The 18,099-nt window shown below is 45.5% G+C and overlaps 1 protein-coding gene and 1 non-coding gene across 3 annotated transcripts; one reads left to right on the top strand and one right to left on the bottom strand.

Moving 5' to 3' along the window:
- Window positions 1-1,449: 1,449 nt before the first annotated feature.
- On the bottom strand, window positions 1,450-16,747 carry LOC144141050 (caspase-3-like). 2 transcript variants are annotated; one of them, XM_077672554.1, is made up of 7 exons: window positions 16,518-16,747; window positions 13,799-13,841; window positions 10,525-10,645; window positions 9,154-9,301; window positions 8,376-8,551; window positions 4,678-4,801; window positions 1,450-3,432 (listed from the first exon to the last, which is right to left on the bottom strand). In XM_077672554.1, exons 1-7 carry the CDS (start codon window positions 16,558-16,560, stop codon window positions 3,191-3,193), a joined length of 897 nt encoding a protein of 298 aa, XP_077528680.1. In that variant the 5' UTR covers window positions 16,561-16,747; the 3' UTR covers window positions 1,450-3,190. The 2 variants fall into 2 exon arrangements, with proteins under 2 accessions (XP_077528680.1, XP_077528679.1); XM_077672553.1 differs by having other exon boundaries at window positions 16,340-16,746.
- Window positions 16,748-17,443: 696 nt separating this feature from the next.
- On the top strand, window positions 17,444-17,527 carry Trnal-cag (transfer RNA leucine (anticodon CAG)). The gene has a single exon. It is a non-coding gene; the product is annotated as a tRNA-Leu (tRNA).
- Window positions 17,528-18,099: the final 572 nt, after the last annotated feature.

Raw genomic sequence — 18,099 nt, 5'->3', positions numbered from 1 at the left:
AACCTTTAGTACTAAAGTGTACATTATACTTGGGTAGTTTGTTTTTGGGTTTTACATTTTAACACGAACGTGTTTTATGCCGGGATACACCAAGAATTCACTGACGTCATATCCGTCACGGAAATGACGCCACTACACCTTTGCCAACCTTTTACGCAGGCTTACAGGCACGTCACCGGCAGCCCACAGTTCCCGCAGTCAAATCGCGAGGCGTAGAGGATGGTGCGTACCATCAAGGACAGTAGGCTGTGCAGATGCTTGCAGACCAGAATTCCCAAGATGTCACAGCAGCTCGAGCCAAAGCGGCCTAGTGCGTTTCTTTATTTTTCGTTCTTCGAAACCCAGCCACCGCAGTGTTTTCACATATCAGTCATTAAACCATCGCCTAGTCACTTGGTTCGCTTGTGTATTTTTCGTTCTTCCAAACCCAGCCACCGCAGTGTTTTCACATATCAGTCATTAAACCATCGCCTAGTCACTTGGTTCGCTTGTGTTAACCGCACACACGCCGCTGGGCAGTAAGGCGCAGGCAAAGCAGCCTCTTCACCCTCTCCTATCCACATGGTACCGCAGTGGTGATGCTCCGAGAATGATCCGTGAACGCCTTTCTGACAACCGATAACTCTGTGGTGTTGGCTTTTGACAGCGTTGTCGACGCAAGAACCGTTCTTGCCTGCAGCTCCTCGCAGTAAAGCATGGACAGCATCTGCACTTCCCATGCCACTGTAGAAAGTCCCGTTGCATAGCTGAAGTTCTCAAACTGCAGCAGCCACGCCGGCCTGGACTCTTGGCTGTCAAAGTCGAATGGCGGCAGTGGCTGTAGAGCAGCGCCGCGTGGGGACTGAGCGGCTGCGGCGGCATCGTCCATGGCAAACAGCACTGAATCAGAGGCGACGAGACCCCATTCTGACACCATGTAGCCGAGAGTGCTTCCCGCAAGCTTCACCAACTCCGAACCACACACCATGACGTGTACAGGTTTTATTCACCTTTGCATGTATATATAATTCATGGTAGCAGTAGTGCTCTCTGTCGGCACATGCACACGCTACACTTCCGAGTTAAAGGCAGACAAAGCAGAAATATCCTGTTGAGGTAGCCCAACAAAGACCACTGTTTTTACAATGGCATTCATTGTACATTCACAGTTTCTCGAAAAGTACTGAGCCCAGGACGTAACCGGGCTGGAGCCCCGACATCTGAAATTAGTAAGCTCGATGAAAAAAATGGTTATCCCTCATCATAAAAATGTAAAATAACTTTGAATACCCTGTCTGTCCATATATACGTACAATCTAGAAAAAAAGACAACTTGCAAAGAGCGCCAGAAATGTATGAGTGAAGAGTTGGACATATTTGAAAACCAATAAAAAGGATTTGAAAACCAACAAACGTATCGGCAAGGAACTTGCCTCCATCAGAGTAAGTGTACAGATTTAAGACTATATATACATACCCCCTGTGCATTTGTATGCTATGAAGGAGTAGAGTTATTGCATTAATGCTACTGCATAAAAAGTTCAAATTCTAGTCTTGCACGCCTGTACCTGGGCTACGAAGTGCACTGTAGGGTGGGCTATTGTGGTAATTTAGACTGCATGGCATTCATGAACGTGAGCTAAGCTTTACATATCTACTGTAGTTTCATTTTCCCCTACATCAAAAAGCTGCTGCAGCCAATATTTGAACCTATCATAAATTTTTTTCGGTACCACATCAGCTTCGCCACTGAACCCCTGTGGCAAATATCCTGCTAAACGGTCGAAAAAAAGTCATACCCCTGCAGCTGCTACATGGGCGTTTTGAAGGCATTGAAGCCGAATGTCATTTGATTCAAATGTCACCTTTGAGTTGCCACACAACGTCTTTTAAAGGGTTGAAATGCCATTTGATCCAAACGAGTAGCACCCCCAACCTTTGAGGTTCTTCAAAGCCTTCGAATCGCGGACATTTGAACTCGTGGGCACAGTTTCTGTACGCGGCACTTACAACAAATCATTGAAAACTAAAAACTTCGCTTTCAAAGAGCATGCTTGTTAAATTTATCACCTGTTTTTGTTTTGTTTATTTATTTAGAGGATACTGCCAACTTCACTTAAGAAGCCTAATACAGGAGCGGACAAGCAAAATTTATACAAAAAAGAGGAACAGGAGTAGTCCTAGACAACTACGCAAGATAACGTGCATTTCACAAGCAAACGAACAAATTTTGTTCATACAACGAAATAAAACAAACAGAGCAATAAAGAATGCAGGTTTTGGGAACCGCAAAAGCGACAACTTTTTCACTCGGTATAACATCAAATCAACGAGCAGAGCATACTTGGAAACTAAAAGAGGAAAACGCAAAGCCAAATTATTTAGAATGAACTGTAAACCACTGGACCAGGAAAGAACCCAGGCAGGCGCCACAAATGCTATAAAAATACAGGTGGAATGTCAGACTGTGTATGGCTCTTGAGTGCAGACATAAATGTTTGCACATTATCGTACTCTACAATTTCAGCAGGCAGTCTATTCCATTCGCAGATGGCACGTGGTTATAACAAATATTTAAAAGCCTCAATTCGACGCGAGTATGCAGGCCGTCAATGTTATTTCACGTGTTGACATTTTCAATGACATTCTTAGATATCTAATAACAAGGATAACAAAACAATTATTAACAATAACAATTAGGTATCTTAATAACAATAGCATGGCCTTCTCCTGGATGTACATTATATGCTTATTCCAGCTGAGGTCGCTTAGATATTTATATCTTGGTACAGATGATGGTGGACAGCCGCTGACGGAATTTTGATCTACGATTAAAAGTTAACTGTACTTTCGGCACTGGCAGTGCAAAAAAAAAAGAAGCCTATGGGGGCCATATTGCCCATTTTATTTTGTGCATATTTTGTGCGCATATCTCAGTTACAATCAATTTTATCACCAATGAAGGTGTTTTTTGTCCCCGTTTAACTTCGAAATCAAAATTTTTTTGCCAAGTTATGAGAATAACACAAGGCAGCAGTGGCAACACCAACACACGGCAAGTGAACAGAAACTTTCAACTGCCTCTGAGAATTGTCGTGTAGATCAGCGAAATGCCTCGAAGTTCGAAGGGCGTTCGATTCAAATGTCCGTTCAAACACTCCTGTATCATAAGTATCAGAGTCCGAACTCTGTCAGTCGCCAGGTGGCCTGTTCATACTTGGGGCTGCGGAAAGTAGAGCAGCCGGGTGAGAGTGGAAGTGATGCTGGGCACTTGCTTCTTCTTGTGGAAACTTGGTTTACTTGGTACGTCTGATGTGTACTTTATGGCCACATGGCGACACACGTCTGTCAGCATGGAGAGCAGATGGTCCACCCGACCACGGCTCGAAAGTACGGCACACAGGGCCTGCACGAACCAAGAGCCCTGCAGCCCATTCCGCCACGAGTAGAAGCCTGCAGGAACAGAGCAGCCACTTCTGGGTAAGAGGGAAGGGTGTTCACGATAGCGAATGAGTACCGCTGCAGCGCAATGTTCTAAAAGAGAAATAACGAGATCGCTCAAGCATGCCTTAGAGAATTATTTGACATAATCGGACACCCACAGAGCGAAAATGCGGGGTTAATTCTACCCTGAAAGAGATGGCTAACAATGTGGAATTTGATGGTGAAAAGTGTGTTGTTACTCGCATGTGTGCTCCTCACATTTGTGAAGATCCCACAAAGAGATCCACTCCTCAAAGGCAAGGTACCAGCCTGGCACTACTGCGTACCCATCTGCCCCCACCTTCCCCCTCCTCCTCTCAAGGGAGAGGGAGACAGTACCACATTTTATTGAAATTAGGAAGTGTGGCACTAGATGTAGGGGTACCAGCCTTATGGGCACCAGTCCATAGTTTAGGGTTGACCTGGCGCTACCTGGATGCCTGGGCTCTAGTGACAATTTGCATTGCACCAAAAGGTACAAGCCGTTCAACCAGTCCTCCGACTGCTCGTAGGTTAAGGGTAGCAGATTGCTGGCTGTCCCATACCAGGTGGTACGGAATGCCAGGGGTGGGCACAGGGCATGTGGTGTTGGGCATAGGTTTTGTTAAGGAGGTTGTCGTGGGGGTATAAGCTGGTGTATTGCCTTCAAAAGGTAGTGCCTTTGTGCTAAGTGCGACAATTGTGAGGAGGAGCATATTTCCAGCAGCTAAGGGGGTAGCTGGTGAGAAAATCAGGAGTTAGGAAGGTGGCTGGGGGAAGAGGCTTCCAGTTGGAGACGACCTGGCAAGTACGGTGGAATTAATGTGACCACGAACGCGTCGGCAACATGCTTGTTGCGAGTCGGTAAGTACAGTGATGTAGTTTTGGACTATAGTGACAGCTAGCGCAATGGCTGCTTCGTTCGCAGCTTGTTCATAGGTGTGGCGGAAGACACTCCGGACAATGTTTAAATTGCTCCAAAATCATGTACACACGCTATTTTTGTATTTCGCCTCCTCAAACGAAAAGTAATTGCAAGTAATCTTTTTTAACCGATGCCGAAGGCTTCTCGTGACACAACAATTAAGAGCGCTGTAATAAATTACTACTCACAAAGAACTTAACCGACCTGAATGACTGATCCACCGTTCCTCTCATTAACCTTCTCAACAGTTGATGCTCGACAAATGGAACATCAGAATGCACTCGGGAATGGCAGGAACGCCTGTGCCTTACCTGCCACGGTTGAGTACGCCACAAAGAAGTCGGGATCTGTAATCATGGGGCCAGCCCCCAAACGGCTGTCAGCCGTGTCGTAGGAAACCATGACACCATTATCAAGTTGAGTACCACGGCAGGCCTGCAAAGCCGACAGGTTGCGTCACAACCAGACATGAAGACCTTCGCCTTCACTAGGGTTCATGAAGTCAGGGCAGATTATGGGGTTTAACGTGCCGAAGCTACATCTGGGCTATGGGGCATGCCATTGTGGAGGGCTCCGGATCAGTTTTGACCACCTAGGGGATCTTTGACGTGTGCCGAAATCCCGACATAGGCATTTTCGTTTTTCACCTCCATCGGAAAAGGCGCCATTACGGACAAGATTGAACCCACCTGCCTGGGTTAGGCAGCATGCCTTAGCCACTAAGCCATTGCAACGGGTAAATTTAATGAAGTAAAGCAACACAAAAGTAACAAAAAAGAGATAACTTTTAGCATCTTCAATTGAACTACCTCGCTTGGCATCACCTGACACTTCGTCGAGTAAGGACTGATCGAAAGCAAGTGAGACATTGAGATCTTCTAGGTGAGAAAACACTTTGACTCCCATGTGGCAGGGTTCCTATAGCAAACCAGTGTTGAGTGAAATGAGGAAATGTTACTTTGTCTATCCTAGCAGGGAGAAAAGCGAGATGACCAGTTCGAGTAGCAAGGTGTAAATTTTCAAAACATTGAAAGCTAGCCAGAAGCACATGCACCTACGTTCTGTGGTGACACCTGGATACTATTCAGCCAACTTGGCCATAGAAGGTTTAAAGAGAAAACAATGCGTGAAAGTGGGCCTCCTTTTCGACGCAACCAAACTGGCTGCTTTAGAACAACACGATGTTAAAATGATTAAAATGATGCACAATAAAATTAACACCAACTGTAAAAACGCCCGGACAATAAAACAAGCGAAAAACCTTTGCTCCGACATATGGGCTGGTAGCTCCAAGATGTGCAAAACTATCAGTCCAGAATGTTCTGGGCACTGGCTCTAAATTCAATCTCAGCCTAGTTTGCAGCCCCTCGCAAAAAGTTCACAACATTTGGCATGCGTTCCATTCATCATCATCCTCACCAGCCTATCTACGACCATCGCAGGGCAAAGGCCTCTCCCATTAATCTCCAATTATCCCGGTCCTGTGCTAACTGTGACCAATTTATACCCGCAAACTTCTTGATCTCATCTGCCCATCTAACTTTTTGCCGCCCCCTGCCACACTTGCTTTCTCTAGGAATCCACTCTGTTACCCTTAATGACCAATGGTTATCTTGCCTTGGCGTTACATGCCCTGCCCATGTCCATTAGGGGATTCTAAAGTTTATTTTAGGGGATCCTAAATAAACCAGTTTTCTTTGTGCTCTTGTACTAGCTTACCACCCCACTGTTTCACACCAGGTGGTGAATGTGTCACAGCTGGCATTACGTTCTACACCCACCTGTACCCCCCCGTCACCGTAAGCGGTTTCTGCCGAGAAAACATGTGGTTATCTCTGCCGACTTCACCATCAAGGGTGTCCCCGCTCAGAAAACAAACTACTAATTTTGCCAATATAGATGAGGGGTGACCATCTGATTGTCGGCTTTCTCTGGCAGCAGCGGAAAGAATGAGTCCGAGCACTGAGTGCACAAAACAAACAAACAATACTTACATATCAGTAGGCAAGGTACAGTCCCTGTACAAATGCATATCCATGTGCAAGGGTACGAAAACATTCGCACGGAAACATTAGGAAAATGATGCGACATACTGATGCTGAACAAGACCGATACAGGACGAGAGACATTCAAAACAACTAGCACTAAAATATCCGCCGACCGAGCTGTTGATGTACCACTGCCTCTGGGCACAGAGTGGCCACTCTTGATGCGATTCTTCCTGAGCAGCGTTTACCCTCTGACGACAAAAAAATTTACACTATCTTCCCGCGAGGGGAACCATGGTGTAGATGCAACGCATCGGGGGTTGCCGTTGCGTTTCGTGTGGATTGCTGTTGTTGTGTATCCTATTTACGCAGCATGTTCACCCCCGATGCGTCGCATCTACCCCATGGTTCCCCTCGTGGGAAGATGGTGTAAATTTTTAACCAAGCGCAAGCTGTGCGCTAACGCACAGCTGGCACGGCGACGGGAGCGAGCGCAGCCGAGCGCAAGCTGCGCGCTGACCGCGCTGACGCACAGATGGCGCTGCGGTGAGAGCGGCGGAGCGCGCAGCTGCCGCGGCGAGGAGAATGGGGGAGGGATGCGGACTACGCCGCGACAACGACGCGGGACAAGGCGAGTTAAAGAGATGCGTTGCATCTAAAACGCAACTGAGTCCGGGGAGTCGATGCTGAAGTGCTCTCTTTTGTGGGCCTTAAGCGGTAACAACATGCACGCGCCTGCGCGTTAGATTTTACGCGCTCGCGCGTTCACGCGCTACCTCGCACCGGCCGGAGACGGCGCGCCTGGCGAAGCCCGTCGCGTTCTCGAAGATCTGGCTTTGCCAGATATTTCGCGCGCTTTCCTGCGCGCCTACCAGCCGGCACCAATCAGATCCGCCGCTCGACGCGCTTGCGTTTCCCGGGCCGGGCGAGCTGCGGCGGCCGCGGGTGAATCCGCCGGTGGCCGCAGCCGACAACGTCGCTGCTTCAAAGTTCCCGTCCCCTCGTTGTGATAAATCGGCGTAGTTGCTTCGTTAGCCGCAAAGGTTTATTGGGTGTATGTGCTTCCTCCGTGTCGCACCAGCAAAATACACCATCGGCGAGTAACAACGCACGCGAACAAACTTCGTCGCCCATCAGTCGGAGGCAAACATGGCTTTCCGCCGTCGTGTGTGCCTAGCGACGCGGCGATGCTGTTGTGTTTTAGTCCGAAGCTGGCGCTAAAGGTAATGTTGCTCTGCTGTAAGACGAAAAGCCGACGTTTGTGTGTGTACGATGACAGTGTAACAGAGTTGGGAGCTGCACAGTTGGGCCATATCGACAAGGCGGTCTCGTCAAGCGCGGGGCGGAGCATGCTCACGCGCCTCCGTCGCCTCCGTGTGGCTGCGTGCCCTCGCCCTCGTCGAGCGCTTGGGCGCGTAGACACGAGAACGCGTGTGGGATCGAGCGCGCGGGCGCGTGCGTGTGGTTACCGCTTTAGTCGTGTAACGACACAAACGCCATGGCATCACAACGTTGAATGAGCAGCCTCAGTAGAACACATTCTTTCTTACAATATAACCTCAGTGCAGAAAAAAAGAACAAAACAAAGCGTCCCCCGCAGTCAGTCTCTTTATACTCTTCTTCTCTAATCTATGGAACCATCTGCACTTCTAAGACTGTTGAAGCTGCACTGCATTCCAAAAAAACCTTCAATTTTCCCAACACAACGGAGAAGTGGTGGTTAATTGCACATTTCTTTTGCCACTGCATATGGCTAAAGGAAAGGCGACAGGCCCGCGATGCAGAGCATTGGTGAGCAGATTATTTGTATCGAGTTGGTCGGCGGCAGACTCGAATGCTCGTGGCTGTTCTCCATGAACGAAAAGAGGATGATTTAAAAACTTAAACCACGGTATGAGAAAGTTTGTGACACTGCCCATAACAATGTACACCTGCGTTTTACACCTGCATTGTAAAGGAAGCTCACTTGTAAGCACTTATACCCTACATGTGGTGACTGAGAATTACATACACACACATACCTGAATGAAGAACAGCTTGGGCTTGTCATGGAGAGTGGGACAAGCATTGCCAAGGAAGGGCTTGAAAACACAGCCCACAGGAAACTTGCCGTCCGAGCCATAAAGGACACCATCATTGCCGTGCGTCAGGATGCAGCAGACGAAGCAATCATCCTCTGAGTAGTTCTGTTCACCCACTATGAAAAGGTGTACCAGGCATGAACTAGTGCTGTAAACTGTTTGCCTGAATAGTACGTCACCCAACTTTTATTACAACAGCTGTGCAGTCAACTCTCGCTTACTACACAGGGAGCGCCATCTAGTTCAAGCTAGCTCAACTGAAATATGTTTCTTGCTTATATTTTTACTCAATACAGAAGTGATACATTCCTCAAAAACAAACTAGGCCTTCAAGAAGATTTTCATGGATCTGTGAAACTATCTGTGCTGGTCCACAATGATTTTCAAGCTCATGGGGTTGTGAATTAGTAAGTCCCATAAGAATATGATCAGCTGAGTCCCCCTTAAAACAGAAGAATTCTCATAATTCACAACAGGCAGGCTCTTCACTGCGCTTACAATGTGAATAACACATAAAACTCTAATTTTGAACTCTATTCAAAGGCGCAACAAGGCAGGAGGAACTTCAGTCTACAACTTTATTTCTAACGCACATAAAAAAAGCTGTGAAAAAATTTGTGTACTTTAGACTGCACTCAATCGTTAGCATGCGCATTTGCACAACACACGGCAACGCACTGAGAAGAAAAACCCACAAAGGAAAGCATGCTTCACTCACACTGTTGCAGTTTTGCACATAGCTCCCTGTGCGTTAGGTCTCTGTGGACTTTTACCCGAAAACCAAGGTTTCCAAACTGCTTGCTGAGGCTTTCCTCATCCTTGTCTGATCCATAGCGCTTGGGGAGATTGGTGTGACGCTGAAATACCTGCACGAAGCCAGGGCCACAAGACAGAAGTGCTCATGACAAAGGTAAGCTGCATTTTTAAGTGTCCAGGCATTCTTGGTCAGCTAACGCATCACGCAGTCAATTTCAGTGGCAGCGACAAAATGAAGTGTCGGAAACAGACCGAAAATCGGCGGCACCAGTACGCAACACACTAGTGCAAGCAATGTCGAGAATTAGGTTTTGAGCACACACGCATAATGTAAGCTCTGTGCACAACACTGGCCTCGTACTAAAGTTTTTTTACACAGTAAAGCTCTTAACTGATTATATGCTCATTCCAAATATTAAAAAGTGAAATTTTTATACGGAGCACTTGTTTCTCGACTATAAAAAAAAGGCCTGAAAGGAAAATTTTTTTCAAGCCATGTGTTGACCAGCTAGAGCATTATGCTTTATGTGGGTTTCAGCATTATGTCGGTTTCAGTTCAGCAGTGCACATTTTTATTTTAAAGCAACTTTAGCAATGTTACTGGAAGTCAACAACTTTTTTAGTTTGTCGACCTTCACGACTGCATTGGTGCCTGCTCCCACTTTTCTGTAGGGTCTCCAGGGTGAGCGCTGCGTGTCTTATAGGGGCTCACATGGCACCTGGCCTCCCCCTCACGTCATTTTGCCTTTTCACACCCTAAAAATTAGTTACGGTCGGGCTCACCACAGGCAACCACAAGACTGGTCACTAGAGCCTGGCAAAGAGTAGCTGGACTGAGGTACTTCAATCACAGGAGAAATGACTCGAACCACAACAACATTCTGCTCAACAGTTTATGCCGTCTCCTTATCTCACCACAGTGGCACACAAGGCCCGAAGCCTCCTGACATGTCCCAGCTTCTTCAGGCCACTTGGCTCACATTTGCTGCTCACACTGCAGGACCTAAGTGGTCCAACGTTAAACCGCCCACTATACCGTCATTATTTACACCCTTTACAAGGACACTTGAACAACCATCAAGCTGTTTGTCTGTGCACATTACAGTTGATTGGCCCCAAAAAAGAAAGTTTTATGACAACTGGCTCAACAGTTACTCAAATTGCCTGTGCAATGAACCACATAAAGGCTGCTCTTTGATCTTCACCTTGCCTTGAACACTGGCATAAGAGATCTACACGCTACAATCTTAGGATAGAGCCCCACAAAATGTGTCAGCGTGAAAACAGGCAGTTTAGGTGCAGGCTGGCCGCCCACTCCGTGTATGGTACTAACTCGGTTGTTGAAGATGACACACGTGCCACGGCTGGGGTGCGCCATGTTGTAACAGTCCTCATCAAGCGGTTTGGCTGACACGGTGCGCTGCTGGGCGGAGACTGGCGAGTTGAGCCACAGCCTGGGAGCGAAACATGGGACGATGGTGGCACATGCATCGTTTCCTCAAAAGCTAAATATTGCAGTGTCGGAGAAGTACAGTCAACCCAAATTTATCACACATTAATAATCACCCTGCTCCCACAGACTCCACCACATAAATACAGAATGATCTGTAGTAATTTCTCTTACTTAAAGGGATGCTGAAGACAAGACACAGGGACCTAAATCGATAGATTAGCTTGCTAAGAAAATGGTTTGACCCCTTGGACAGGCAACATTTCTAAAATAAAGGCAGGCATCACTGCCACAGGCTCTTACAGATAACTGGCCTCAAAAGTTCTAAAAAGTGACGCTAGAAATTCCACAACAATATGCTTACACTTCTGCAAACCCACACAGACATAAGTGGAAGCTTTTTATAGGTCAACAAACAAGATTTTTTATTCCTTTCCTAAACAAAAACCTAAAACACGCAAAACTTGATGGTAAACACGCAATGCACAATGACAACTGAGGCCTCCACTTCCACCTGATGGACTTCGGGGTCCGCGGGCCGCCATGAACAAGCTTACTATTTCTGCTCACGAGCATGTGCCCCCATAACCACCTGCTATTCAGCCAAATGGATCACCCGTGGCCTACCCATACACCTAGCTGTGAACGTGAATTTAGGTCATCATCATCATCATCAGTGCTCTTTAAGGTGGACTTTGGCATTTACTAAACCATACACACATTGCACATTCAAGTTAGTTATTTCAAGATTCACTTGAAAGAGGTGCCTAGAAACAATATGATGTGAGCCGACCCAATAGGTCATGAAGAGACACTACAGGTCAACACGATAGTTTCGGTGCTGTGCTTGATAGCTTGGCAGGTCATCATATAACCCTTTTATGACATTTATATGTCTAAAATCACCTTTATCGTAGCCGCATTACAACGTACCTTTGCTAAAATCTCCTTTAAACATTAATTTCAGCTAAAGTCCCTTTAATTCCAGTTAACCAACTGCTAATGCCACCAGCAACATAGTGAGGAATTGGCCGACCAGCACACACTCCGTATAACACTTTGGGAGAACGCACCCCTTACTATGCGTTCTGTGGCTCGCTGAATAGTCAGGGAGAACAGGAATAACCATGACGAGGTAAGGAAATGAAGTGACAACAGGGTCACCATGCAAACACTTCACCATTAACATTCACAGGTTGTAAGCATGGATCCACTACATATGCTGCGAGCTTAGCAACCAAGTAATTTAATAAAAGGGGTGCCCACTCAACCTATGCGAGTGCGCCTTTCCTTCAAACGTAGAAAACAAATGTGCACAGTGTGCGATGTTGTCTGATGTGGTAGTGGTGAGTGAAGATGCCTGTGCGCCCGGGCGGTCAGTTTGTAATACGCAGCAGCCAACGCTCAAGGGATATACAAAAAATGTTTTGTTCTTGAATAAAACATCATACGTTATTACAAACCACTACGCTGACAGCTTTTGCTTCTGTTCCAAAGAAGCCAAGGTCGAAGAAGTTCAGGGGAACTGTAGACTTATTTGATACAGGCGTGGTGTGTAGTAGTTTTTCATTCAAGTGACACTATATTGCTGTATTCCTTACTTTCAGCTTAACTCGTCATGCCTGCTGTTCCTTTCATAGAATCATTCTGAGAAAGAAGGCATTCTTCTGCGATTAAAGAATCTTTTTTCACAAATAAACAATGAGAGTTCTACAGGAGCGTTTGTCTTTCATTTGAAACCAACACACCAGTCACTTTTAGTGGCCCGTTAAGGGGGGGACACTATAGTCTTGAAGAACTTTTAGTTTTTAAATTATGCACTCACCATCCACATATTTAGAATATCTGACAGGAAAATATGCAGTTGGTTTTCACCTATGAGGCCTAATTTCACAGCTGTGTAACATGTTATGCGATTCTTTTTGGCCCACTTTCTTATAGTCCCCCCTCTAAATGTTTGAATGCATTGTTGCCTTGAGCTGTTTCCTTGGTTTCCTTGTGCTGTTCTCCCAGTAATATATGATACTAATAATTTTAACATTGAAACTGCAAATGCTATGCCAATATCCCCTAGCACGTCAGAAAATCGTAATATTTCCATAAAATAAACCTCTCAAAGTGTCACACTAGAAAAAGCAAATGCTAGGTTTTTCTGCCTTATTGAATTAAACTTGTGAAGGAAGCAAAATTACACGAATCTGACCAGTATACCTCAAGATATTGTGGACAATAGCTGGCCTGAGAAAAAAAGGTTGGCTTTGAGAAAACAAAGCAAGTTGATTGATTGATTGATTGATTGATTGATTGATTGATTGATTGATTGATTGATTGATTGATTGATTGTGGGCTTTAACGCGCTGACGCTTCGCAGGCGATGCGCCGTAGTAGGGGGATTTTGACTGATTGATTGATTTAACGCGCCGACGCAGCGCAGGCGATGCGGTGCGCCGTAGTGGGGGGCTTTTGATTGATTGATTGATTGATTGATTGATTGATTGATTGATTGATTGATTGATTGATTGATTGATTGATTGTAGGGTTTAACGCACCGAAGCAACGCAGGCGATGAGGCGTGCCGTAGTGGAGGGCTCTGGATTACTTTTGACTACCTGAGGATCTTTAACGTGCGCCGCAATCTTGTACACATGGGCATTTTCGCTTTTCGTCTCCATCAGCAAAAGCGGCTGCCGCGGCCGGGAATCAAACCCGCGTCATCGTGCTCAGCAGCACGGCAAGAAGTTCAGATTCATAGGTAAAAATCGTCACTTCTAGGACTAAAAAGTGCGAAAACTTCATAAATAATTGAGGTACAACTTCATTATTCTGCAGTTACATTCTTCAAGACTTGCAGACAAGAAATCAAATAAGCACCAAGAAAATTATTTTTTTGGCTATTTTCGGGTTCCCAAGAACAGTGACCTTTCCTGCTACGTATACTTCCTAAGCTCGCTCTCTCCTCGTTAACGGGGCAAATAGATATCCCTGTACTTCGTAGCCAGCACAAAGAAAGATAAATTTGTGTGTGTCCCCACAGCCACCAAAGGCCTGGGTGGCCATACTTGTGGGTAATGAGCAATTGTATGGCTGCCTACTTGGTGCTGATATCATGCGAGTGCTACATGCACAGCACGAAAGCAAGTACAGTAAAGTTGCTTACTCTTCAGACATGCTACCTGCATCAGCAGCATTGTTGCTGCAGCCTGTATTGGAGGTGAGGAGGGAGCAAGGTATGAAAGAAAAGAACAAACAACAAATTTGTTACATGATGCCATAAACACTCTATCATGTATTTTGCAGACATGGCCTGCAGAGTAAGAGACTGCAACAATTCTCTCTAGAAGGTGCTCAAGCAAAAATTAAGCTAGAAAAATGTGTTCTTGCTGAAAAATAGCTGGAATAGCTATTTAAATTAAGCATTTCCTAAGTAAATCACCTGCCATTTGTCATATTGTGCTGTGTTAAGCGCCATGGCGACAAGCACCGCAAAAGAATCTGAAAATGGAGAAGCGCGTTTACAATGCTGGAATGTTAATTCAACCTGCGTGAGAAGATGAAGCACCGCGATCCATAACAATGTTCACTCATCTTGCAAAACTTCCAAGAAAACTAGGTGCGACCAAAAATGGAGACGAAATTTGTTGGTTAGGCAAATAAATTTATTTTAAATTACATACACTGCCTTTTGTTTTGTGTTTCTGACATTCCTTCCACATTACCTTCGGTCGCCTAATGTCTCAGAGAATGGTTACGACCGTCTCAGCACCACTGCAGTAACAACGGCACAGTTGGTGGTGAGAGTCACACAGTTGTGAACCGCTCCCCTCTCTGCTACCAAATCACTTCCAGCGGTATGAACCACTACGAACAGAGGCACAAGGCATACAGAGGACGCAAGTTCGCTCCTTGTCACAAAAATCCTGCGACGCCATTTTGCTATGGTTGTGAGCACAAGCGTTCGCAATGTTGCGCAGTGAGTGCTCTTTCCTGCCCCCGCCACCTCCCCCCACCACATTGGTGTGATTCCAAAACAGGACAGATATGCGTCTCTCTTTTTCAGCTTCTGAAGAGCGAATGGCTAGTGTACTGCTGGGCAAGACGCCTGCATTCAAACTGAAAGTCACAGCTTCAGATCTCAATACCAAGAATGTTTATTCGTATTTAGGTGATTTCTTTGCAGGTATTATGCTTACTTTTATTGTTACAATATTTCCTCATGCACCAAAAGTGTGCACACGGAGCTTTACAGGTGGGTTGACTCGCTGAGTCCCCAAAGAAATGCTCTCCCATTTAAAACACTTGGGAAAGTCACGTGGCAAATGAAAGCATTTTTACGATGGCTCTTTTTCAGACAAATCTGGACATTTTAAGAAAACTTCTCTCGCAAAAGTTCGAGTTAAGGCGGGCACAGGCCTGTCCAACGTTTGGTTGCGACCCAGAGCCCGGCTCAGATTTTCACCTAGTTAATGTTGACTCTTCAATTCCAGCTTTCAGGTCATCAGCGCTTCCTGTGCGAAAAAAAAATGCCTCCCCGCAATGCAAAGTTGCAACAGTACGAGGTGTGCATACATGGAATGAAGGTGATTGGTCGTCACATCGGTAAATATGGCGTGCTTGGAGATGTCCACTGTTATCAACAGCTGGACAAGATGGAGAGGCAATACATCCCGATAATATGTTATAATAGGTAATCTGATAATAGGTATGGGTAACCCAATAACGGGCGATACGCTCCGATAATGTGTTTCGGCCCCTGCCAGATATGGCTTGCATGCGTGTTTGGTCACTTTTCATTTTTGAAGATGCCGAAGCGCACAGTTCAACATAAGGCGAGAGTGAAACCATGACGTCATATTGGGCCACGAACGAAGCAGCAAGTGGGGCACATCACTTTATTGTTTGGTACTTCACAGTGTTAATTAGCAGCTACGTCGTTCAGAAAATGCAAAAAACAGAGTAATCAGCACATTAAATTCTAACATTAAGATGGCATGATCGAATGCAACCAGATGCAATCGCCCACTCACGTTTATGGGCAGTACACCTTTGTCAGCGACTGGAAAACACACAAACTAGCCACTCTTACATCATAGCGCATATAAAAGAAAATGGCTGGAGAGTTCTTTTAGGGGCGGAAACTTTTATGTTTTCCTATTATGTTGTTTGAAGTATGCGTTAGAATTTTCACGATTGTTATTTTGACGTAGCAATCTTTCTAGTGAAGAAAACGTATGTTGTCTTTACACCACCCTCAACAAACGAACCAGCTGCCGGAGCCCTAGCTTTGAGAAGTTCTGCGCGTTCCAGTCAACCTCCATCCTCTATAAAACAGGAAGATTATGAAATACAACAGCTCTAGGTGCAGCTCGGAGTCGGACCCTAAGGTTCATCTTAACTTTAAAAAGCAAGCCAGTTTTGGTCGGTGAGACAATCAAAACTAATTCCAGTAATCCAGTTGTCACAGTTCAGACGCGAACCCGACATTCCAACAAAAACAGCAGCAGCAATTAAAGTGATGCGATTATTTTTGTTGCAGATCATTTTACGGTTTCTCTAAGACTCTAAATCAGGTGGATATGTACGAAATGGAAACGTCTAGTCAATCTATATGCGTCACGGTACTCCGCAATCCGAAATTCATTCACAATTTTAAAAATGCAATCGCAGGTAGAATTCTTTATCCCACATTGTACATGCTCACCACTTGCGTCGTCTCCTTGAAAATCTCCGGATACGCTCATCATGTCAGCCGCGACGTTCACGACACACACACAACTAACTTTTGAACTAAAAGTTTCGCAGTGCACGTAAAAAAATACACCTAAAGTGGGTCAGTGTTTAGCAAGCAGAAATAATGCGAAGAGGGGTACCGCACATACGAACGAAACCCGCCACTAGCGTTTCTGATGAGAAGTTCCGCATTCTGCGATGAACGGTGTTGTTGCCGCCACGTCATTTGCAGATAGACAGTGTACATTTCACCTCAAGTACGGCATGTCCGTCCCGTCGCTTGCTCTATCTGCAATGTTTTCTTTGTGCTTTTTACTTGACATGCGTACTTATCTCGACTTCTGTGCCTCATGCTGTGTTGCAATCGTTAGCAATATGCCGCGAACTTTCCAAATTCAGTTGGCTACGGATGGCTACGGATGTGGAAGCATTTGAAACCAAAGGAAGTTTCAGTTTCGGTTCAACTTGTCTGCTTGAATGGGCCGATAAACGAAATAGCTTTTTGTTTATAATATAGGAAAATTTTAACTTACAAACAATCAGCACCAACATGAGCACGAATCAGCAGTTCTGAAACTAATTTTACACTTCTTTATTCCTATTCCTGCATTTCGTACTTTTATTGCTTTTATCTGCCCTTCTAGCCACCATAAACTATGCGAGCGCGGTAGGCTTGGGTTTCCAGTTCCTTTTCTTCCTTTTCAAAAATTTCCAGCCGGTCAGTGCAGCCGAGTTACTCATTACAATAAATGGGGCCGGTATCCATAACAATTGAAGTTCATTCACATGTACTAATTCATTTCCATGTTCGGGTCAAGAGGCTGCCAAGGCGGCCAAGGCAGCTTTTTCTGTTCTGAAGGGTGGCCTTATCTGTGCACCTTTCTTTATTTTTTTTTTCTTGCACTAGACAGCCGCTGCGAGGGCAATCCTTGGAACGGTCTTTGGCAGTTCCTGAACTGCGCTAACTGACAAATCGTACTTCTAAGAAACGTCGAAGACACCACTCCAGAATGCGTATGGTAGCGAAATCAGCCAATTCAATCTGGTTGACTCAATTGAACGCTTCGGACGTCCTGTCAGGATGGCCGAGCGGTCCAAGGCGCTGCGTTCAGGTCGCAGTCCGGTCTTCCGGGCGTGGGTTCGAATCCCACTTCTGACATCACTTTTTTTTTTCTTGTGAAAGGCGTGCGTGGTTGCCCAATGATTCCCTTGCACAGTGCGCCGTTAGGGTGGCTAAAATAGCACTGTTCTTCCTTCATTTGCGGCTGGGCTTATGCTTTGAATTTCGCTTTCTTTTTTTTTTCAAAACTCGATCACAAGTTTCTAGCCAATACAACAAGAAACCGCCCTCCATTTATGTACTAGTCTAAAGAAAAACTGTAAAGTACGTAGCTCGCTTAGAATACGGTACAAGTATCTGGTTCAAACTAGCAAATGTCTGCACAGCATCTGCTAATTTCTCAAAGTGTTTTCCCACTGCCAAAAATATTTTGAGCTGTGCTGAATGTTCTTTGAATGAGGACAATGTGCACAAGTGATTTTGCGCCTTTGTGTGTCGCCGTGCAAGTGTGTATACCTACCGCTCATCGATACGAATTATTTGTGATTATACTTCAATGACCATTTTGCGTATTGAATTGGTGTATCACAAACGCAGTGCCCTACTCTTATTCGTGTTTTCTTCTGCTACTTTTTTTTACCCTCTGCAGGAAAAGTAAGAAGCGATATAGG

Source organism: Haemaphysalis longicornis, unplaced genomic scaffold (genome assembly GCF_048455015.1).
Source record: "Haemaphysalis longicornis isolate Haplotype H1 unplaced genomic scaffold, Haemaphysalis longicornis Haplotype H1 scaffold_6, whole genome shotgun sequence".
Taxonomy (NCBI): domain Eukaryota; kingdom Metazoa; phylum Arthropoda; class Arachnida; order Ixodida; family Ixodidae; genus Haemaphysalis; species Haemaphysalis longicornis.
Note: the sequence above shows the minus strand (reverse complement) of the source record. Positions and strands in the feature narration are given on the sequence as shown.

Bases quoted from the DNA above. Each gene is read 5' to 3' on its own strand.
- LOC144141050 (XM_077672554.1), bottom strand. From the start codon at position 16,560: ATGCGGAACTTCTCATCAGAAACGCTAGTGGCGGGTTTCGTTC. The intron at 13,842-16,517 runs GTATGTGCGGTA...CCTCCAATACAG, and splicing joins GCTAGTGGCGGGTTTCGTTC to GCTGCAGCAACAATGCTGCT. The intron at 9,302-10,524 runs GTTAGTACCATA...GGCTTCGTGCAG, and splicing joins GTGTCATCTTCAACAACCGA to GTATTTCAGCGTCACACCAA.